The sequence below is a fragment of the Ciconia boyciana genome, chromosome 9 (genome assembly GCF_034638445.1).
Source record: "Ciconia boyciana chromosome 9, ASM3463844v1, whole genome shotgun sequence".
Classification (NCBI taxonomy): Eukaryota; Metazoa; Chordata; class Aves; order Ciconiiformes; family Ciconiidae; genus Ciconia; species Ciconia boyciana.
The window spans coordinates 46,751,522-46,774,864 of NC_132942.1; the positions used below are offsets into that span (position 1 = coordinate 46,751,522).

The 23,343-nt window shown below is 42.8% G+C and overlaps 1 protein-coding gene across 3 annotated transcripts; it reads left to right on the plus strand.

Moving 5' to 3' along the window:
- Positions 1-46: 46 nt before the first annotated feature.
- On the plus strand, positions 47-22,922 carry ADAT1 (adenosine deaminase tRNA specific 1). 3 transcript variants are annotated; one of them, XM_072873416.1, is made up of 10 exons: positions 47-172; positions 657-848; positions 1,631-1,699; positions 4,085-4,139; positions 4,932-5,062; positions 6,527-7,148; positions 12,276-12,421; positions 14,820-14,919; positions 17,589-17,675; positions 22,121-22,922. In XM_072873416.1, exons 2-10 carry the CDS (start codon positions 680-682, stop codon positions 22,251-22,253), a joined length of 1,512 nt encoding a protein of 503 aa, XP_072729517.1. In that variant the 5' UTR covers positions 47-172; positions 657-679; the 3' UTR covers positions 22,254-22,922. The 3 variants fall into 3 exon arrangements, with proteins under 3 accessions (XP_072729517.1, XP_072729518.1, XP_072729520.1); XM_072873417.1 differs by having other exon boundaries at positions 12,319-12,421; positions 22,121-22,260; XM_072873419.1 differs by lacking the exons at positions 47-172; positions 657-848; positions 1,631-1,699; positions 4,085-4,139 and adding an exon at positions 4,443-4,585.
- The last annotated feature ends 421 nt before the right edge of the window (positions 22,923-23,343 follow it).

A 23,343-nucleotide genomic window follows, 5' to 3' on the forward strand; every position in this document is an offset into this window, starting at 1 on the left:
TCTCCGTGTCTCTGTGTGCGCCTGCGCAGGAGCTGCCGCGCGCGGGGGAAGCAGCTGCGCGTGCGCGGGCTGGGTGTCGCTGAGGCGGGCGGCCCGGCGCGGCCCCGGGGCTTTCGCTGCCGCCCGGCCCGGCCCGGCCCGGCGAGGAGCGGCGGCAGCGTTAACCCGGAGGGTAGGGGTCTGCGGCGCGGGCGGCGTGATGTGCGCTTGAGCGCTGCGCCGGCTTCCTCGGGGCGCTGGCTGCCCCGGCTGTGGAGCTCTGCGCTGCCCGGTGGCTGGAGCAGGGTGGAGGCCCGGAGGCCTCGGAACGAGCGCGGTGGCGGCAGGCACTTCCGGTGTGCTGCAGGGACCGCAGGGGGACGGTGGTGCGATGAGCACTGCTGGTTGCTGCGTAGTGGGGACCGTGGGAACCCGGCAGTCTCACCTGCTGCTGGACTATAAGGGTCCTAGCATTGTTTTTTCCTTCCTGGCGATTTGGAAAAAAGGTGTTCTATGTCGTATGATCAGTTTCGCAGAAATAATCCTGAACGGGGTGATGCAGGGAGGCCTTGGGTGCTGGAATCTGGTCCAGGAAGGTGTCGTGCAGAACGAGGCAGCGGGGTTCGAAGAGGCGGGGGCTGTTAATCAGTGTTGTGATGGAATCCAATTCTGTTTAGACCCTGCACTTGCACCAGGAGCCATGTGGTCAGCTGATGAAATTGCTGAGCTATGTTACCTGCATTATAGGACCAGACTCCCTAAGCAGGGGAAACCCGATCCAAATAGGGAATGGACTTCACTGGCAGCTGTTGTCAAAGTGGAGTCTGCAACCCAGAGAGAGGTTCTTGCTAGTCCAGGGAATCCGCAGGGTAAGAAGGAGTTGTGGGGATTGGGGTGGGGGATGGGGGAGAGGAGGTGGCAGTCCTTGGTGCCTTTTTTTTTTTTTTAACAAGATACCTTTTTAAAAAAAACCATACACCCCTTCCTGTCCCGTTTCTATCTCCACCCAAATTCTTTACTCTTTGTGATTGTAAAAGCTTTTACAGCTTCTTTCTGGAAAGAGATGGTTATAGCGAAACGCTGTTCTTCCCAGACTGTAACGAAGAAGGTGAAAGCCTGCATTTGGCTGTTCAGTTGGTGGCGAAAGTCTAGGCGGGACCTGAATTCCTAACGTAAACCCTTGCAAAAATGTGTTTGGCTACTATTTGAAAGAATCCTAGAAAGGTCTCGGTTCGCTCTCCTTTAACAGACTGGCTTATTACGTTGTGCGTTTGTGTTAGTTCACCACCATCTTCTTCTCCCTTACTGGCACTTCTGTGTCATCATGTAGATCGTGTCCCGTGCATGTCTCTCAGGTGTTGGAGGAATCCTATGCCAGTGTCCGCTGCGTGTGGCCGAGCGTATCAGGCCTGTGTTAGCACTCATGCTGTGGGATCATAGGCTTTTCCTGGCACGGGTGCTTCTGCCTGCTATGTTCAGTTCTCTAGCTGACAACTGTTTCCTTTCTGGAATGTTGCATGGCCTGCCTCCCTGTACCTTCCCTTCTACACCATGTTCTGTGTGTGAGAACATTCTGTTCTTACCAGAATGACTGTGTGAGAGCAATGCTTCTGGCCCTGGTTCGTTCAGTTAACGTTATTTCTTTTTTCAGTAACAAAGGAAGTTGTTGCTATGGGAACTGGAACAAAATGTATTGGCCAAAATAAAATGAGAAAAACCGGTGAGTATGGTGTAAAATCCAAGAACAGACTACCTGTGCTACCTTCTTTCTTGCTGGTGCCATAGAATCAATGAAAATGTCCAAGGCATTGCGCTCAGGCTTCTGGATTGAAGGCAGAAGTGTAAGGCAGACCTCACCTTGTCAAGGACAGAGGGGCTTAGGCGCAGCCGGAATGGCTGCCCTGAAAGTTTGCTGCACTTGCTGCCTTCAAGGTGAAGAAACTTTTACATGTGGAAATGTGTAATTTAGGCCCTGAGTCTGCATACCCAAAGACTTCATCGCTAAAAGCAAAACAAAACATAAGCAATATAATTGTGCTTCAGTCACCTGTTACAGTCTAGTTTTATTGTGGTCTGATGAAAAGATACCACTGCTGAGTTAGGGTAGGGGGTGACACCAGCAAGGTACTAACAGGCTTTTTCTCCCTTGCCGTGTGTGCTGCAGCTAGGTAGTTGTTAAGTGTTTGTACAATAAAGGTATGGGGTAGATGCACGACTTCCCACAGCTACCATTTCTGACCATTTATTGTAGGAATTTCCTTGCTCTGTGTGTCCGTTCTTTCATTCAGAATGTATCTGTCTCCTCTCCTAGGAGATGGGAGAAGCCGTAGTAATTGGTGCTGAAAAGTGACTAAGGAGGAAAGGTGTGTTGAAGGAGAAGCCGCTGCCCGAGCACTCACACACCATTCAGGGAGTTGCACACTCACCACCCGAGACTTGAACTGCTAGGACCATTGTCCCTTCGCAGCGGGCAGCGCCACTGAGCTGATGGGTGCCCCTTTTCGACTCCTCGCTCACACACACGCTCTCACTCTCGGGCGCTTCCTCTCCCCTCTGGCTCGACCCGAGGTTTCCCAAAGCAGGGTCTCCGATACGACGTACACCAGGCGAATTTATTGATTGGTACCGCGGTGAAAACAGCTCGAGCTGGGTGCCTCCGGAGAGGGACCCAGAACAAAGAAATCCCTGGGCAATGATACCCTTACAATTTAAATTCCCCTCCCCTCAGGAGACAGTTTGGACCAATAGCAGTATTAGGGTCTGGGGTCTTCCCGTTCTTCACTGGGTCCCTTCGTTGTGTCTAGGCGGGGCGATTCTTCTCTTGTCTCTAAGGTTGCAGCTTCTGCTAAGGTCGAAGCCTCCTTATCCTTCTTGTTTGTACCGGTTTTGGGGCCTTCCTTTGTGTAGCCAACTCAAAGTTTAGTGCACGGTCAGTGGATCTGGGTGAAAGTTGACAGCTTGTGGCCTAAGGCTTCAACAAGGCTTGATACTAATGCTAAAGTGACGACTACTACAACAAGGTGCTTGTGAATAAGTAGGTACAGGGCTTTCTACCCTCTTTAGACTTCAGAGGAGGAGCAGGGGCAGAGAGGAGAAACGGTTTTGCATGCGTGAGTTTTAGGCTGTTTCATGTGCTGTGTAACGTCCTTCATACTGAAATGAATTAGTGGAGCAAAAGAGAAGAAACTAAATTCTGTATCTTAGGTTTTTGTGGATGTTTCTTGTGGCTTAGCCATCTTAGAAGAGTATTAGTACAGCCATTTTTCTGATTGATTCGGGAAAATTGTGATTAAACTGTCGTACCACTTACAGTCTAGGTATTAAGAGTCACAGTAGAAATTTGCCTAGAAAAAAAGTAAAGCTAGTTCCTCTCTCTGTTGTTTGACTTCAGTGATCTTAAGTTTCGAAAATATCTTCCTCTTATGAGAACGTTTGTTTACTTTTAAATTAACTTGTTTGGTAGGTCACGTTAATCGTTATCTGCTAGAGAACTTTGAAACTCTAAACTTTGAGAACTGTTAAAGAGGACTTCTGTCACCTGGCCTTTTATTCCTGAAATAAAAGCCAATCTGCAGATCGTATTCCTTTAGATACCGCAATAGGCAGACACTGCAGGAAATTGGAAGATGACATGTGTAAACCTGGTAAATATCAGAATTACTTACAAGAAAAGTAACTTAAGTTGTCGGACGTAGCGCAACAAGAAACTGCAACCAAAAGCTTAACAAAGACTTGACATTTTCTGGATGTTATGCTTAATCTGAGAATATCAAGATTTACTATTAAGAACGAGCATCAGGAAGGTTTTGAAGGAAGCCGGTGTTTATTCAACTCAAGCGATTTCAGATGTCAGAAGAGTTAAAATGTGGTATTTAAACAAGTCTCTGACTTGCGCGGAGTGAAGACTTTTATCCTTCATTTGTGTAGGCTGTTGACCTCCTTTTGTAGTGGTGGGAAGTTTAAATATCTTGGAATAACCTAATACCAATGTTAAACCTTCAAATGCTAACAAGTCTGGAGAACTGTTATCTGTCAAATTCTGTTGGCTTTGTTCGTCTCCTTTTCAGTAATGATGCGTATTGTTCTCGTTTGGCTGTTGCTTTAGGAGACATTCTGAACGACAGTCATGCTGAAATTGTGGCCAAGAGGAGCTTTCAGAGGTGAGGCATGAAGTTCCCGTGCTGTTACCCAGTGCCACTTGAGGTGCTGTTACCCAGTGCCACTTGAGGTTGGTTGTTGTGATGCAAATGGTTTTGACCGACAGCTGAAATAGCCAGACTCTGCAGCTTCAGGGATGAGAATGTAATGAAAGAGACAGTATTACTTCTGTGTAGGCAACACTTTTTTTTTCCCTTTGTTAGCAGTTTAACCTAATTTTTACGCTTCTAGGTGGTGTTAAGGCCCTTTCACAGCAGCTTGTTTCTTCCTCATTCTTGCAGAGCTTCTGTACGAGCAAGTAGGATCTGATTTCATGCGATGTCAATGCTGGTCTGGTGACTAGCTGTCAAGGGTAGCCTTTTTGCTGTTTCCCACATACCAGTCCTCTTGTTTGCGTGGGGTAGGCTGGTTCAAGGAACTGAGCCAGGAGAATAGTAATGCTACAGAAGTGAGTACATTTCTTGTGGTTTGATGCCATTAAACTGGCTCTCAGAGAATCGGATGATTGCAGTGCTGGTACAAATGCAGAGTGGGAGGAGGGGACCTTAGATACGTGATTTGAGGAGGTAGTTAACCCCACCGAATCCAACCCGTTGAGGTCTGTTGTTATGGTTCCAATGATGTGTTTGCGTTTACGGAGTATGCTGGATCCCATCTATCTGTAGAAGCATAACTGACTGGTTCCTCATAGACTTTATCAGGAAAGAACAGGCACTAGCGGTCATCTAATTTTTGTTGCTTTCCCATGCATCAAAAATGAAGTAAATGTTTCATGAAAACTTTCTGCCTACCAGGTATCTTCTCCATCAGATGTGGCTGGCAGCTTCCCATCAGCAATGCAGTATCTTTATTCCGGGAACTGAAACTGGGAAATGGATACTCAAACCAAATATCATATTTGTTTTCTTCTCCAGTCATACCCCATGTGAGTATGCTGGAGTGAACCAATTTCATGGCTCCCACTCATAGAATCTTTTCTGTCCCTTGCCTTTCTTTGGTCTCTCTTTTGGTCTGGAGTGAGAGTGAGGCAGTAACTCATGTTATCAGTATGTGCCCTAAGCTGTACTTGACTGGTCGTCCACAGATACATTTGGCATTTTATTTATCTCGCTGGATATGATTCATGAGAACTCCGTAAATCCAATACACTGTTCATTATATAGTGGAATGCTTCACTTTATCTTTAAACAGTAATGGCTACTATTTTCTTTTCCAGAAGCTAAGATACTTGTCAGAGGTTGCTTTGCTTTAAACATTGTCACCTTGGATTCAAAGTTTAATAAAAAACATTGACATTTACCACAGTTCCTATTTAAAAAAAAAAAAAAAAAAAAAAAAAAGAAAGGAAAAGGGGGGGGGGGAGGGAACAAACAAAAACCAACAAACAAAGACAAAACCAAACCAACAAACAAACCCAAAACCAAACAAAACACCAAAACAAAACAGGGGGAAAAATAGAACCCCAAACTCCCCAAAAAGTCCCACCCACGAACCACCACCCCAACCCAAAACTTCTTATGGAATGGAATGCAACTTTTTGTTTTGTCACAAACGCTCTTTGTGTGTTTTAAAAAACCAGCACCGCAAGGATGAGGATCTGTTGGCAAAATGTAGGAAGGTGACCTCTTGGTCTACCAGCTTATCGGATGTGTCGATGTTACCGCACTCTTACCAGTGTGTTCTTCAACTGCTGGTCTGTTACCAGAACAAAGAAGTTCAAGCACTCTCAAAACACGCCTCATCAGTACTTCACATAGTGAATTAGTTGCTCGTACGTTTTCATGCTTTTGATAGTGTTGCTGGAATATGCTATGATGGTTTTCTTCCTTAATGCAATATGAGAATAGAATCTACATCTTCAGATTTAATAGCAAGAATAATTTCCTGACTCCCTTTTTCTCTCACATGCCTGTCAGGCCTTGTTTGCTTTGAACTGAGTTTCAGAAATTTTGTCCTGAGCTTGTTTTGGTGATACAGATTAAAATTTCCATCCTTATTTCATAGGTTGTTCTTTAATTATTCTTTTGAGGTTTGTATTGTTTAGTTAGATCAGACTAGTTTTCCTGTGAGTCTTCAGCACTGTTTGTAGTCTGTCAAATGCCTTTGAGACTTTTTGCTTTATAATTTTGTTTTAAATTTTGCTTTTTTGATTATTTCTTAGGTAGAATGCAGACCTTGAAATTAAACACATATTGGCTCAAATTTCAGCCAAGTCTGATTCATCATTGCCCAGGGCAATGTTGTTTTGAAGAAGTGTGTTCTCGTAGTTAAATTTTCCTGAGTGCAAATCTGTGAAAGCCAGTAGCAGCCGTAATGTTACTGGCGTGATGTGTTCCAGTCATGAGAGATGCGGTTTTGGCCAATTTTGATGTTACTACTTTTGTTCTAGGTGGAGATGCTTCTATTATTCCGATGAGTGAACCCGAGAACCAGCTTTCTAAGCCGGTGACTGGAGATGATACAGCTGGTGGCAAATCAGCAGAGTGTAGACGTAACCGTGATCATTTGGGTCCAGAAGATAAAAGGAAATTGGAGAAAATGGCAAGTAATCCTGCAATCAAGAGAATGAAAACCGGCAATGATGGTTATTTTTCCATGATCGCTGAAGACCTGGCCGTTCAGCAAGTATCTGTGAAACAAGAAGACGACACAAATCCAAAGAGCTGTGAATGTTCTGCAGAGATGCAAACAGCTAATAAGGAGACAGGCTTAGGGAGACAGAAGGTAGTAGATGTTTATAGAACTGGAGCAAAATGCGTACCTGGAGAGCTGGGCGATGCCCGAATACCTGGGCTAGAGTATCACCGTGCGGGATTATTACGAGTGAAGCCAGGTCGTGGGGACAGAACACGCTCTATGTCCTGCAGTGATAAACTGGCTCGCTGGAATGTGTTAGGGTGTCAGGGAGCTCTTCTGATGCATTTCCTGCAGCATCCATTGTATCTGTCGGCAATTATAGTGGGGAAGTGTCCATATAGCCAAGATGCTATGCGGAGAGCAATTATTGAAAGGTAAGTGCTCTCCTTTGGAGATCAGATAGTGTGTATGGAGACAATGAGTTATGGAAGACAACATGTGTCACGCAAATATCAGGACTCTGCACCAAAGTCATTTGCCGAAAACGTGAATTTCTGCAAATTCACATTTTCAGAAGGGAGCCCTGTGTAGTCTGGAGAAATGTTGACTACTGCTGATGGATCAGACTTGAAGATTCACAGGAGAATTTCTGTCAGATTCAGGATCCCTCTGGTTGTGCCTTCATGGAGCAGTGAGAAGCTGTTACCCACCTGAGTTTTTTCTAGAAGCCTTCCAGCAGAAAAAGCAGCCGGAAGAACACAAACTGAGTGTAGTGAAGTTTTTTAGCGTAGTGAAGTTGGACTTTTCTTGCCTTCTTCCTGAATGTATTTCCTCAACCAGGGGCAAGAAAAGTTTTAATTTATTCAGTTATCCATACTCCGCAGTCATTCTGAATATCTGTAAGTTCCCTTTTAGGGAATTGTGCTGGTGAGCAAAAGCAGTTTTTATTTCTTGCAGGACCATTCCTAAAATTAAATTTAAAAGCCCCCAGATCCATCCATCCTAAAGGCAATCCGACTGAAATGACTCCAAATGAGTGCGTAGGTAGAATTTTGCACTGTGGAAAGGATGTCCTTCTGGTTGTCCTTACAAACCTTTTTATAACTTAGCCTTAAATGACCTTCTTAGTTCTTCTGAAGTTTTTGCTGATTTCACACCCTGCTTTCAGACTTACTTTCCAGCAAGTAAAAGATGCAGTATTTTAAACTTGCTTTGAAGGGAATTGTAGTAAAAACAGTTTACTTTTTGCTGTCTTCCTAAGCCTGGACCCAAACTTAAGATTTTCCTGGAGGTTAATATTTGGGTTATTGCGTATGCATACCAGTCCACCCCACGTAAAAGTTCAAAATCGTATTGTCAGTCCGTTCTCAGTAGAGGTTTTTGAAAACAGCTGTTCTGAAGTTTTGACTGTGTCATGTGCCTTCAGGCGTGCTGTGCAGCCCATGGAAACTGAGTTCTAGACCTAATGCAGAAATTGCTATGGAGTGGTGGAGTACATTCAGGTTTCGAAAGATGAGTACTGTTTGGCAACCAGATTGGAAAGTCATGATTTCATGTCAACGCTTGTTTCTGTTAGTGTTCATTGTCAGTTTGTTGCTTTTTGAGCAAAACTTTGTGCTTCTGGGACGCTTCACGCTTGCGTGCAAGCTAACATCTCTCACTGGTCTGTTCCACCGCTTACATTCACGCTGATTCGGATGTGCAGTGCAAGCTCACCTTTTGGAGTCTTCATGCATTCTGGGGGATGCGCTTCAGGATTCTACCATGAGACTCTGGGCCTCCAGCTTCTGTAAGGGATGAGGTTTGTGGCTCTGCGACTCTGGCTTTGGCATGCTTGTTTCTCCTCCTGCTGCTCTGCAATATGTAAAGAAGTGGAGTTTGTGAACCTGATCCACCTTTAGGAATGATTGAAATGGCAGATAGAGGAGCCAACGAGGAGAGGTACTCTGCTGGACCTCATACTCGCCAGCAATGAGTATGAGGCTACTTGGGGATGTGAAGGTCGAGGGAGGCCTTAGTTGCAGTGACCATGAGATGGTGGGAGTTCAGGATTCTGAGGGGAGGGAGGAGAGTAAAAAGCAAGCTCACAGCCATGGGCTTCAGGAGAGTGGACTTTGCCTTTTCCAAGATATGCTTGGAAGAGTCATATGGGATAAGGCCCTGGAGGCAAGAGGGGCCCTTAAAAACTGGTTAATATTCAAGGATCACCCCTCCAAGCTCAAGAACGGCCCATCCTGACAAATAGGAAGTCAGGCAAAAATGTCAGGAGGCCTGCGTGGATGAACAAGGAGCTCCTGGCCAAACTCCAACGTGAAAAGGAAGCATATGGTGGGTGGAAGCAAGGGCAGGTAAGCTAGGAGGAATATAGAGACGGTGTCTCTGTATGCAGGGATGAGGTTGGGAAACGTAAAGCCCAGCTGGAATTGAATCTGGCAAGGGATGTCAAAGACCAGAAGGGCTTCTCTAAGTACATAGGTGACAAAAGGAAGGCTAGGGAAAATGTGGGCTCGCTGCTGAATGAAATGGGGGACGTGGTTACACAGGATGTGGAAAAGGCTGAGGTACTGAATGCTTTCTCTGCCTCAGTTTTTACTAGCAAGACCAGCCTTCAGGAATCCCAGGTCCTAGAGACCAGGGGGAAAGTCTGGAGCAAGGAGAACGTACCCTTGGTGGAAGAGGATCAGGTCAGGGAATACTTAAGAGCACTAGACGTGCCTAAATCCCTGGGCCCTGATGGAGTGCACCCAGGAGACTGGAGGGAGCTGGCGGATGTCATTGCGAGGCCACTCCCGTTAATCTTTGATCGATCGTGGCGGCTGGGAGAAGTTCCCAAAGACTGGAGGAAAGCAAATGTCACTCCATTCTTCAAGAAGGGCAAGAAGGAGGAGCCAGGGAACTACAGGCTGGTCAGCCTCACACCTCGATCCCTGGGAAGGAGGTGGAGCCGCTAATCCTGGAAGCCATTTCCAGGCACAAGAAAGGCCAGAAAATCGCAGGAAGTAGTGCCCTGGGTGAACCCATGCTGAAGTCGTGCTTGACCAACTTGAAGAACTTCTGTGATGAAGTGACTGGCCTGGTAGATGAGGGGAGAGCAGTGAATATTGTCTGCCTAGACTGCAGTAAGGCTTTTGGCACTGCCTCTTGGAAGATCCTCATAGAGGATCTGCTAAAGTATGGGCTGGACGGGCAGACAGTGAGGTGAATTGAAAACTAGCTGAATGGCTGAGCCCAGGGGTGGTGATCATTGGCCAAAGTGTAGTTGGGGGTGTACCTAGCCGTGTACCCCAGGGGTCAATACTAGGTCCAGTCCTGTTTAACGTCTTCATTAATGATCTGGATGATGGCGCAGAGCGTACCCCCAGCACGTTTGCTGATGGCTCAAAACTGGGAGGAGTGGCTGATACGCCAGGGGACTGTGCTGCTATCCAGAGGGACCTCGACAGGCTGGAGAAAGGTAGGAACCTCATGGAGTTCAACAAGGGGAAGTGCAAAGTCCTGCACCTTGTTGGAGGAGCAGCCCCATGCACCGATATATGCTGGGGGCTGCCCAGCTGGAAAGCAGCTTCGCAGAAAAGGACCGGGGGGTCCTGCTAGACCCCATGAACCTGAGCCAGCAGTGTGCCCTGGCAGCAAAGAAGGCTAATGATATCCTGGGCTGCATTAGGCAAAGCATTGCCACCCAGTCCAGGGCGGTGATCCTTCACCTCTACTGGCACTGGTGAGGCCACACCTGGAGTGCCGTGCCCAGTTCTGGGCCCCTCAGTACAAGAGAGACATGGACAGACTGGAGAGAGTCCAGCAAAGGGCCTCAAAGATGTTTAAGGGACCGGAGCCTCTCTCCTGTGAGGAGAGGCTGGGAGAGCTGGGACTGTTCAGCCTAGAGAAGAGAAGGCCCGGGGACATCTTACCAATGTGTATAAATACCTGAAGGGAGGGTGCAAAGCAAATGGAGCCAGGCTGTTTTCAGTGGTGCCCAGTGACGGGACAAGAGGCGATGGGCACAAACGGAAACACAGGGGCTTCCCTCTGAGCATCGGGAAACACTTTCTTACTGTGCAGTGACGGAGCGCTGGCACGGGTTGTCCAGAGAGGTTGTGGAGTCTCCCACCTCAGAGACACTCGAAAGACACGGTCCTGGGCAGCTGGCTGTAGCTGGCCCTGCTTGAGCACGGAGGGGCTGGACCAGACGACCTCCAGAGGTCCCTTCCCACCTCAATTGTCATGTGATTTACTGAAGTGGTTTAGGACGCCTCACATGTGACAGCTTGTAGCGGTCAGCTGGGGAAAGACTAAGAGTTGTGTTAGACTGGAAAGGCAAAGCTTATGTGCATTTCCATGGTGGTAAAAATTTGTCTGCTTCTTTGATCTGAATTACATCCAAGATTTAATTTTTCTCCCTACTGTAAGTGGTAGAACTCTGATAACACAGCCTGTCACCTCAGGGAAATTTATGTGGGAGGTGAAGTGCACTGCTGCTAAATGAGGAAATTCATCTGCTGTGCACTGGCTTTCTTGCTTCTTGGATCCTTGAGCTGAAGAAAACTATCCCAGCAACAAAAGGATAGGAAGTGGGTATTTTTCATGCTTAGGAGGTTGAATCGGTGCAACAAAGGAATCTGCAAGCATTAGAGGAGAGTAAATGCAACTGGGCGGAGTGGAAGGAAAGGAGAGCAAGAAAGAAACTGGTGAGCTGAACCACTCCCTTTAAGAGGCGGTTACTAGACCAGTTCATCTGAGAGGTTTGACTTGGTTTAGTAACTCCTTTTCTCCATAGCCTTGCATCCTTCTAGGATAGCTATAAAAGAAGACATAGTATATTGATAGGGGAAACTCTAGCTACCTATCCAGTGGAGCGTACTGGATAATCCTTTCCTTGCTCTGTAACACATGGGACAAGACTTTGCCCAGCCTTGTTAGTCTTAGGTTGCAAAGTCAGGCGCTTTTTCAGACTATTAGATGTGACAGTATGAACCTCAGTCTTAATTCATTCCTGCTCTATGTAAATATTATGATGATTAAGCACATGCCGTTTTTTCCTCCTCATATGATCCTAATCCCATTCAGTGTGTAACAGTAGTTTAAGGTGAGACAACAAAGATGAGAGTATACATGGAACTGTAAGTATATTTCGTATCTTTCTAGTCTTTGATTATGAACCTTTAGGTTTGTAAAAGTTGTTAATGTAATATGGTTGACTATGTAAATACTTTATGGTTATTATTTTTCATTGTGATTGCAGAAGTATATTGCAGTTTTTATCCTGCATACTTTATCTCCATCGATTATACTAGCTTTTAGCTAGACATTTTTAAAAATCAATTCATCATAGTTTTTCTAGGGTGGACAAGGTCTTAATAAACTATGTGGCTTTGGTTTTTTTAACAAATACTTTTTTGAAGGGAAAAATGCCCCCAAACCTCATCTCTCTTCTACAACTCATGTTCAATTCAGTTTTAATGTAAAAGTAACATGTTTTAGATTATGAAGGGAAATTGCACAAAATTGGCTTGTTTGGGAAGACCAGACTTAAAATCACTTGCATTTTTCCGTGTCTACTTTAGGTGTCAGCACATCTCATTTTTACCAGATGGTTTTCTCACTCAGGAGGTTAAGCTGCTGCAATCGGATCTTCGATTTGAACATAGCCGTCAGGCAATTCAGGAAGTTCAAACTAACAGAAAAACAAAACTTGTTCCTTGTAGTGCAGGTGAGTTAACTTGGGCTGGTTGCATAACTGTGTGCAGAAGTCCAAATAGAAATCAGGTGGCTTTGGTGGTTTCCTAAAATGGAGCATCATTCATTGCCAGTGCTAGAGGCAAAGTGTGACTTATTGCAAGAAATTAATTTCAGGCCAGGACTTAATTGTTAATAATTAATAATATTCAGCTCAGCCTCTAGTTCCCTGTAGGGAGTTTTCAAACTGAATAAACACTTGGTTGATGCCATTAAGAATTTATAATCTAAACAAAGACAGAAAATAACCAGCGAAAGCAAAAGTTCTGAGGGCAATAAGAAAACAAAAATATCAAAAGACTTATTGTTTCAGTTAGTTTTCCTTCTCCCTGGTAACAAACAGAAGACTTGCCATGCTGAGTTATGCTTGTAATTGCTCCAGAAATCTGTGAACGTAGAAAGAATACAAAGTAGTATAGTGTGAAGGTTTAATTGATAGAGGTTTTGGACATTGCATTTTTTTGTCATGGTGATGAATGAATATGCAAGTCACGTTGTGATTTAGCAACATGGTCTCATTTGGGGAAAAAAAAAACTAATGGAACTGCCACTGTATGCATATGGTTAAGCAGTTTCTTTAAACTTGGACATGCCTACCTTCTGCTGTTGTATACTTTTCTGGCTTAACTGGAGCTGGAAGTTATTCTATTACAATAGAGCTGATGATAAAATAGAATGGAAATGAAGGGTTCCTTAATTCAGATTCATTAAATTTGAGTTATTTACAGGTGCCAGGAAGGAAAATATTTTGATTCTGTGAGATAGGAAACAAAATCCATCATTGAAAAATGGTGCCAATTCACTTAGCAAAAAAGATCTGAAGCCAACTGTGACTAAATTCCTGTGTATGCCTGCCTTTCTGTACAGTTACTCAGGTCATTCTGCTAAGTAAAGATGAATGATGCTTTATCACAATTTTGCATATATGAATTGTGCCAGGTTGATTTTTTTTCTTGAAGGGGTGAAAATCAGAATAAACTCTAAATTCAGGGCTGTTACACTGAGTATTCAAATATGCTTGATAGCAACATTTCAGCTGGTATTTTTAAAAAGAAAAATGTGTTCCAGTTAATATTTTGAAGTTTGTGATAACTATGAAGAAATGAAAGAATAGAAAATGTTTTAATTTTTAAGTAAATTTTTATCTGCTTGTCAGAATCTGATATCCTCTGACCAGGTGGTTTTAGATACTCCACATGTGGAGGGTTTAATGTTTAATACCAGTTGTATGTATTTAATGTTATTTGGCATTACACAGGATTTTAATTTAGTAGAGTGATACAGCATTGTACCTAAATCACAATGCAAGTGCAATTTACACTTAGCAGAGTACGGCAATAGCAGCGTATAGTTGAATCATGATACAAGTGTGGTTAACATAACCAGTCTCCATAATATGCTTTATAATGTGTAGTTTTTGAGCATCTTGAACAGCAAGATGGTATCGGGAAGGAGAGAAGCTGTGAAAATTGTCTTTAGAGTTAATGCATGTGCACCTGTTTTGCCTGTTAGGAACACAGAGAAGTGGGAGAACTTAGGGAACAAAAATTGTCTCAAGGCAGTAGAAGTTAAAGGAACTGTTGTTAGGCTACGGAGGGACATATTGGGCATGTCAATCAGTTTTGTTTCTGTTAACATGCTACTAATGCTTTGCTAGTTAGTTATAAATCTATAAGGTATGGCATGCAGAGTTTCAGCATTAAGAAGTTTACAGTCTAAGATGGTAATAAGATTACCAGAATGGGGGTAAAGGATAAGGTTGTTGGCACTTGCTATCTCTTCCAACAAATTATTTTTATTTGACTACTAGCTAATAACATTGTTCAAGTAAAGTCTACAGATATTTGATGTATGTCAGTTATCAAACATAGAGTGAACTATTTAGAGTATACAATACACAATAAAGTAATAGTACACAATAAATTAATAAGGAAAACATAGAGTGACTGGTGCAAGTAGCTTGGGGGAGTATTTCACAGCCTGATATGAAAATAAACTGTCTGACTTGGAAATTTCTTCATACTTTGTCCAGACAGGATGCACAAAAGAAAGTAGAATCCCCCTAAAAATGTGAGAATTACAAAGCTGGAGACCAAATACTTAGAGGCATGGATTCTTGAAGGACCTGATTAAGCTGAAAGCTCTGTGTGTGTGTGTATATTTATTATTATTTTTTATAAACAGAATTATAAACAGAAACCTGTTATTTTAGGTACTGGAATCCTGGCCCTAGAGAACCATGGTCCTCTTTCTAGTTTGAATTATTTTGGGAAGCAGCATTGTATCATGCGAACACATAGAATGAAAGGAACTGTTCAGTTCTGCTTTTGTGATTAAAGCATCTCCCTTGTTCATAATCCGTTCTTCTACAGCTATCAGTTGGAGTGCAGTCCCTGAGCAACCTCTGGATGTCACCTCAAATGGCTTCCGGCAGGGAACAACGAAGAAGGGGATTGGGAGCCGTCAGAGCAGGTGTGAGAATGTTGTGATATCTGGATGCGTATCTTATTTGGTAGCATACATGCGTCTGTCAGCTCATGTGATGTGTAGTGCAGTGCATTGTCAGAGCAGAAAGAAATCTAGGGAGTGGGGAAAAAGAGGAAAGGTAGGGAGTGGGGGGAAAAGGGAGAGAGGGGGAGTTGGAATGACAAAAGTTGAATGAGGGTTAACAAGTTTATTTTATTTCTTCTTTGTCACTGTTGATTAAAGAGAGCATTGTAGATAATGGTGGTGGGGGACTATGATCAATTTTTATTAAAAGACAGCTTATTTATTGGTGAAGTTAGCAGAATTTTTGCTTTGTATCTTTTGGGTTGATGACTGTGAAGGAAATGCATGTGTTGCAGATCCTCTTTTTACAGATTCCTTTTTCTGTAAGAGTCAGGCCACCTGACCTGGATGTATGATTGTTAAAAGTGTTGCTCTCAAATGTGACTTTCTGCCTTAAAGTTTGGAAAGGTTATGAAATGCTTGCAGCAGATTCCTGACACAAAACATGTCATCTTTCCAATTGTTGTCTTGACACTGTGCTCTTTAAGAAACATCATAATCTTCTATCAACTATTTATGTTTAAAGAAAAAGTTACGTATTTTTCTTGTGGTTGAGAGGAATTACTTGTAAATATCTGCAGACAAATTTCTCCATCTCTCTACACTTCCCTCAGTTTAGGTGAGGTGACCAAAATAATCATTGGTCTGTGGAAGTTCAGCTTGAGGGTTGGGGACATGTTTTGGTTGTTGGCTGCTTATACTACCAATTTATCAATGGTCATATTGTTCATTTTCCCCAGGCTTTCTGGGAGAAAGAAGATAATCCTGACAGTAGTGAATAAAGTGATAAGTAGAGCTTAGACAATTCTTGTGGAGTATTGATTCACATGCCTGCGAGTTGCACATTCTGAGCTTCTCGAAGTTAGGCCTGACTTGACTGAAGGTTTATCCTGGTATATCCTAGTATTTCCGTATTTTCCGTGGAAAGAAGAGGACCAGGAACTTTGTGGTTTGTGACCACTATCGGTGTCTGGGATATTGTTAGCACAGGTGACCTGGGTGACTTAGTGTGTCTTTTGAGACAGGCTTTATGTGCACTGTAGAATATTAGTTTTCAATATGTGGTGTGTAATAAATTCCAGAAGACGTGTGAAAGATCAAACAAACAAACCCGCCCCTTTTTCTCAGTAGGCTTAAATTTATTATGTAGCATTTGTGTATCAACACTAAAACTTTAGAGCCATCTGCTAGCTGCCAGTTTGCACAAAACTGTAGGAACTTAATTATTGTTGAGAGATCCTCCTCTCTTTTTTACATGTGCTTGAAATTCACTAAAACATTCAAAAGTTATTAGAGAGGGCCTACAAGACTGAGTGATTGCAAAGGTCTTGTTTCCTTAGGAAATCAGGATTAAAAACAATGTCAAAGAATAAGTAAACTGCTTACACTTTCGTGAGAAATGGTCACAAAAGGAACTTCTATAATGAAAATAAGGAGTTTATAGTCTTATCGGGAGGGGTGTGTTTAATAATAAACAAGACTTGTATTTCTGTCCTGTTTTTTTCCCTCAAGGAATCTCAGGGTGACTGTTTGGGGTTTTTGTTCCCCCTCAATATGCTAGATAACATTAAATACCAAGGAAGGTAAAGTTGACTGACTAAAAGGAATTTGCAGGTAGATGTCTGGTATGTGCTTTTGTTAATGCTTAATTAACTAAAACACTAAAAATTACAATGTGAACCTTTGACAGATTAACATGAGGTTGAAATTTTAGAGCATCTTTGCATGCCAGTTTTGGGGTTCTTAAAGAACATACTAGCAAAACAGGAAAGTTTTTTTGATTGGTGGGTTTTTTCAATGCTTCTGGAGAATCAGCTTGCACATGTTGGAGAACTGAATCAGTCATCGTGAACACAAGCGTATAGAGAGAATTAATTTAATTAAATAGAGAAAATAGCTGGGGTTTTCAAAAACAAACCATGCTTTATAAACAGCTCTTCTGGTTGCCTTCTCTTTGGGGGAAGAGAAGGGCTTAAAGCTGACAGAGATGCACATGGTATCTTTAAAAGACCTTTCAAACTTTGACTCACTTTATTTTTTGATGAGCCTCTTCATTTTTAACTGCCCTGCAGCTGTTGCTGAATGTGTCCTCATCACCATTGTGAAAAGGACGGCATTGTTCCAGATATTTCTGCTGGTTCTTTTATTTGTTCTGAATAATACAAAGTTTGTCAGTTTGAACAAGGCTTTGGAGTCCTTCTGTGCTTGTTTGGTCACTTCTGGGACTAGTCCTTCTGTCTCAACCTTGCTGTAGTTGTGAGCTGATGATGGTGCAGTCTCACACAGATAACAATGTGGGGATATTAAAATGTTCTCTCTGCAAACTGACAGAGCGCTGGCTGGGACAATGAGAGCAATGCAGCTCTTTGTCAATGTAACATTTAAAATGAAGGCAAAAGGCAGGTAGGCAGGTTGGATGGGGTAGGAGAAGTTAAGTTGTGGAGAACTTTTTCCATTCTTTGAGAAGTGAACATAATCTTTTTTTATAAAAAACATTCATCTGGGATGTACTGCTGTGAGCTGTAAGGGGAAGTGCATTTCTGATTTCTTTTTTCCATCAGAATTTCTGATTTTTTTTTTTTTTTAATCAGATCCAAGATCTGTAAAGTGGAATTCTTCCATACATTCCAAAAGCTGGTGACAAGTATTTCACAAGAGGATCTACCAGACACTCTCCGGTAAAGACATTTTTGTTATATTTAGAAGTGAATTTATCTGAATGAAACTCAAGAATACTGTGATGATACCAGAATCTGCTCATGAATCTCACCTTAGATTAGTTATTTGTTAAAATTTGATACTTGAAAAGTATGGCATGTTCTTGATGGGTTAGGAAGACTCTCTTTTTGGTCTTTTTAATCACCTTGGAGAAATAGCTATTGCACCTCATGTATTAATGACAGAAGAAATTGCAGGTGGTTTGTTTGGAGTTAAGGGAAGACTTTGGGGCAGCTGATCTCTTCTGAAGGCTTACTACTTTCCAAAGGGGTAAACTCTGTTCCTGATCAGTGGAGCCTTGTCCTTCTCTTGGACTAGATCTGGTGACTGTTGGACACCTCTGTGAGCCTCTTCAACTTGCTGTCTTGGCAGAAAACTCTACGTTTGGGGTTTTTTTTTCTGAGTTAAAGTGGTCTTGTCTGAAAGTGGCAGTGGACAGCTGGGGAAGAAGGAGTGGAGAGGGAGATGAGAGGAGCAAGTAGTATCTTTTCTTTTGAAAATGTGAGCTGTTAGATCAGCTGCCTGCAGCACTGTACCCATGGTGGTGTTCAAACCCCCCATCCCATAATTGTCATCAGGTTATTGATACCTGGTTGGTGTTTAGTAATTCTATCAAATGCCATTTCTTTGTTTTACAAGAAGGAAGAGTTTTAGTAAAAAAAAAAAAAAGGGCAATTTTTTTTTTTCCTTAGAAAAGTCTAGGCTAAAATCTTTTTTCATCTAAGTGTATGATGGAGTAAGAGCTAGTAAGGTGAGATAGTGTGTAGGGCTCTTTCTGCAATGCATATGTTATGTAGATGGAGACTTTCTGGAAAGAACGGGAAGAGGTTTATGTTTGAGGAAGCTGTACCTGGAGGCTTCTTTTACATTCTTAGAAACAAGGTTGGTGTATCAGACTGGAGTTTCTTGCAGTAATCATCTGGTCTGGCATTGCATTATGTGCATTACGTATTTGGTGGTATTCCAGCTACCATGGAGCAGGGCATAGTTTCATATGTACAGAAACTTATCTCTCACTTTGGCTTAGAGAGTCTAAGAGATGTAGAAGGTTCCAAATCCGTTGCCTTGGAAGGTTTATTTTATTTTAGACTTACTTCCAGGTATGATTTCACCAGCTCTGGGATGCAATTATACCAGCTGTTGAGCTAATTTAACTGCTTGTAGCTGCTGATGGGGATGGTCTTGCAGCAGTCTCTGCTGCTACTGGCTGTAGATTCCTGTTTTCTCCCTTTATATCAGTAGCACTTCTCCAACCTCATGGTGAGCCAGTTCAACTAGCTAACGTGGCAGAAAACCATTTCCTTGTCTTCTCTGTTTTCTATTGGACTAATGAGCTGAATTAGCTCATAGAAAGCTAAAACAGATAATAAAACCTGTGCAAAGGAAGTAGCAGGTATGTGTGGCTGGAAACAGGGGAGATAGGCCATTTCTGCCTTTCATGGTACCAAGACATCAGATGAGATGAACTTAGCCAAAGTAAGCACACCCTGGATCTTTAATTATGAGATCTTGCTTCCTTTTGAGTTTTGTGAATTAAAAGATTGCGGTTACCTTCTGTGTCTGTAGAAGTGTCTCATAACTATTTTAAAGTTCTGATGTCAACATGAGCCATGCTATTGCTGAAATGGTTTCAACTGATTCTATAAGTAGACATACACTTTCTCCTTAATTCAGTTTTAAATATAAAATTATTAGCCTCTTTTGGGTGGGAGTTTGTCCTCACTTGTTCAGCCATCATAATTTCCTCAGAATAGAGCGTTAGCTGGTGCGTTGTTGGATAGGTGACTCATTGTGCTGATCATGTGCTGCTTACATAAAGTCACTTCACCTCAGGGCTTGTCTAGACTCCAGTGGCTTTGTAATTTCCTTTGACTTTTTTGTCCTCTACCATTTTTCTGTCTGGGCTTCTGACAAAGTCCAGCTGATTCACAGACGTGGCATCATTTTTAGGCTGCACAAACTCTATTTATACAGTAGAGGTGCTAGCTCACCAGTCAGCTTGTTTGGTTGCTTTCCTTTTGAAGTCTTTGTTTTTCCTAGTCTTCACTTAAAAAGCAAAATAAAAAATGTCTTTGTATTGCTGTTTCCTTCTTCTTCCCTTTCCCTTTCTACACAATATTCTGATGTGTTTTCTTTCTTTTTCTTCCTTTCCTCCTCATAGTCTGAATTTGAGTGGACTTCAGATAAGAAATCCCACAAATTGTTTCCTCTAAACTCCTGTGTATTTAACTGTTACCCAGTTTTATATCTTCTTCCCATTCAAATGTATCTTGTTATCTCCTCCCACAACTGGTTAGCTGTACTGCTATGCTGTCACCAGTTTCCTTTTCCCACTTTGCCCCTAAGTTCCTGCCCTGCCTCTTCTAGTGCATTTTTTGGTCTCTAGCCTCCCATCCTTTCTGCTCCATCAAGGGAATCTCATTCTGTGGTCCTTTCAGATTTGCTGAACAGCTTGCCTTGGTAGTTGTAGGAAATGCGAGGAAAACAGCTGTTTCACCTTTAACAAGATTGAGCCAGTCCAAAAATCTGTATTGTGTAATTCTTTTTTTATCTTTGACCATCCTAAATGTGACCTCATAAGTACAAGTAGCTGTGTTTTGAAGATGTAAACAGCATCTGATATTAGCTATTCTATGACAAAGGACAAATATAAGTCATTAGATGCATTTATAGTGAAGAAGGGCAGGGTCAAAGTCTTAAACAAATATGTCAGATGTACTTTTAAGTGCAAGAAGCACGATAGCATAAAAGAGTTTCTTCCCAAAGAATGATTTGGTCATTATCCTTGAGTGTAAGCATGCTCCCCAGAGAATGGTTTTGAGGTGGAGGAGAAGGTGCAGGTGGTTTGTATTGTGTCTGAGGTACATGTTGGAGTACCTGGGAGAGGAACAGCTTGCCTATCCTAGGGATTTGGAGCTGGTTGTGGAGGGTTGACCTTGGCCCTTCTTGTACTTGTGCTGTTTCCTGAATGCTGCTTATGCAGACCGTTGCTGGTCTTTTGCCTGTTCAGTGATGCTCCTAAACCATGATGCACCATTGATAATGGGGTTTTGTGACTGTTCCACCGGGCAGGTGGAGGACAGTTGCAGTGAGCCCTTCCATGGAACTTTCCAGAGCAGCTTGGAGATTAGTTTCACAGAGTTTGATTAATGTGAAGGAAGTAAAGCAAGCAAAATGGATTAGCTGTGACAAGAGTGCAGGCAGGTTTGTAAGAGAGTATACATCTCCCATGTTCAGCAATGGCATAGACAGGTTCTCTACTCTTGCACTTTCTGAACCTAAGGTCTGCAGGACAGATGATATCTCATGGCTTGCTATGCATGTCACAGTGTTCTAGAAATGCATTTATAGCAGAATGCTGAATGTCTGAAATACAGCTTCTGATGGTCTGCTGTTACCTTTTTTGGGGGTTATTGGGTTTGGGGTTTTTTTGGGGGGGGGGGGTGGGTGTGGTAATCAATATTGCCTTTGAGCATGAAAGCCTGTTCTGGAAGTTAGTGCAGTGGTTCTCAGACTTTTTAGATTAGGGTTCCTGGAGTAGTTTGGCTCTTTCTTGATGAAGGTCATGTTGCCTATGATCTTCCCTTCATATTGGGTCGAATGTATAAACATTACATGCCACATGTGGCTGACAGACCGTTTGGCAAAGGGAGACAAAAGAGGCTGGGAAAGGAATGCACGGAAAGGAAAAAAGTCTTGATGAAATTGTCTTACAGGCACTTGTGTTCAGATACTCTAGACCTGAATTTCCCTATTTTGAAAATCAGTGGTATAATGCACTCTGCTGAGTGACCAAGGGTTCTGCTGAGGTTGTAGGGGGAGGTGCTACATAAGGAGGGGGAACAGAGCACCAAAACTGCCGAGTCTCTTTTGCTCTGGGGAGAAGATAAAAAAATATTTTCTCCTTAGTCTCACTCTTCCCCATTATTTTGTGTTGGAAAAGGACAACTGTCCTGTTCATTCTTCTGCCCTTCCCTTCCAGCCAGCAATTGTATCCATTCTTCTAGCAAAACAAGGCTACTTCCACCCAATTCAAAGCACCCATCTCTAGCCACCTATTCTGCTTTGCTTTGACATTTTTTGCTATTATGGAAGTTTTCTGTAACCTTTTATCACACAGTCAAACACTGACACTTCTATTGCTGGAGAGTGTGTGTGTATGAAGCGTGGTAGAGGAGTTGTTTTGCTTCCTTTTGTAAGACTGCTGACAATGTCTAGATACACTAGTTTCAGGGCCTGGGCCTCTCCAATTCTCCCTAGAAGCACAAGAGGATTTCACTTAGTAGCATGAAAGAGCTCATAAGACATCATCATGTTCTTAGATGTTTGATTGTTTTTTTTGTTTTGTGACTTTACATCCAGTAGGATAATAGGAATGTTTTCATTGTTGTGCATTTTCTGTCAGGATGAAGACTCTAGAAACCTACTGGGACTACAAGGAAGCTGCATTAAATTATCAAGAAGCCTGGAAAGTGCTGCGTAGCCAAGCCCTGCCAGGTTGGGTCAAGAATGCCAAGGAATACCTGCACTTCACATGAGAATACATGCAGCTCTGTAAATCCAGCAATAAGCCCTGGTGCATAGCAGATACCTCTGCAGTTCAAGGGCCAGGAGAAGATGTCCTCTAGTTCCTGTGCTGTGAGGAGACAGGAGTGAAAGGGAAAGCAATTTAAAGAAGTCTTTATTTTGGTTGAGTTGAAGCCCCCTTCCTATTGAAATATAGAAAAAGATCATTGCAGATGTAAAGTCCTGATCTGCATGAAACAATATGCCTCCAAAAGAAAGGAAGCAGTGATGTGGTATCCTCTGTTATCTGAGGATATGATCTATCAACTATAGTCCATTGCAATGGAAGTAATGTCAGCTGAAATTGAAGCAGTGCTATGGAAGAAAGACTGTCATTGAAAAATTTTAGTGCTGCTTTTTTCTTCCACTCTTCATAATGTATGGTTGGTTTTGTGTTGCTGGGACAACCCTAATGTATAGTAAGTAATATTTTTATAACTCTTGGCTCTCCTTGTCTGGTGCCTGGAATAATTTTCCGTGTTCCCCAGCCCCATTGCTTCTAACTGAAAATACTAGCTCTGTTAAAGGGCCTTTTTTCTGGGAGTCCTTCATATAAGCTTCTATTTACTAAATATAGCCAAAGCAGAAGCAAAAGAGTGCTGGGGAGAAGGCTGTGTCAAATAATACCACTTATGATATCCCTTAATGTGCATCTCTCTTAATTTCAGGACTTTGCCAGATACCCCTTCAACTGCTTTGCTTCTGTGGGCAGGAAAGAAACCTCCTGAATTACCTGGTTCAAACCTGTCAATCCTGTGTAATTCCAGGCAAACATTTACTTACTTTTCAGTGTTTCAAGCACTGTCCATCCCCCTGTCCCCTGTGATACATGGTTAATTCAAAGCAGGGATGCTGTAGCCATTTATGTCACTGTTTCCTGGCGAGTGTTCATTATTAGCCTGGCAAAGGTGGAGATGCTTCGGGGGGGACTGGAAGTAGTCTCTGGCAGTCTTTGCCTTTATGCTTTATTACCAAATACCATCTGCATGGCGAAACAGTCAACATAGCAAGCTGGGGGGAAGCAGCGGGTAATCCTCCTTAAACTTCCTGTCCCAATTATTG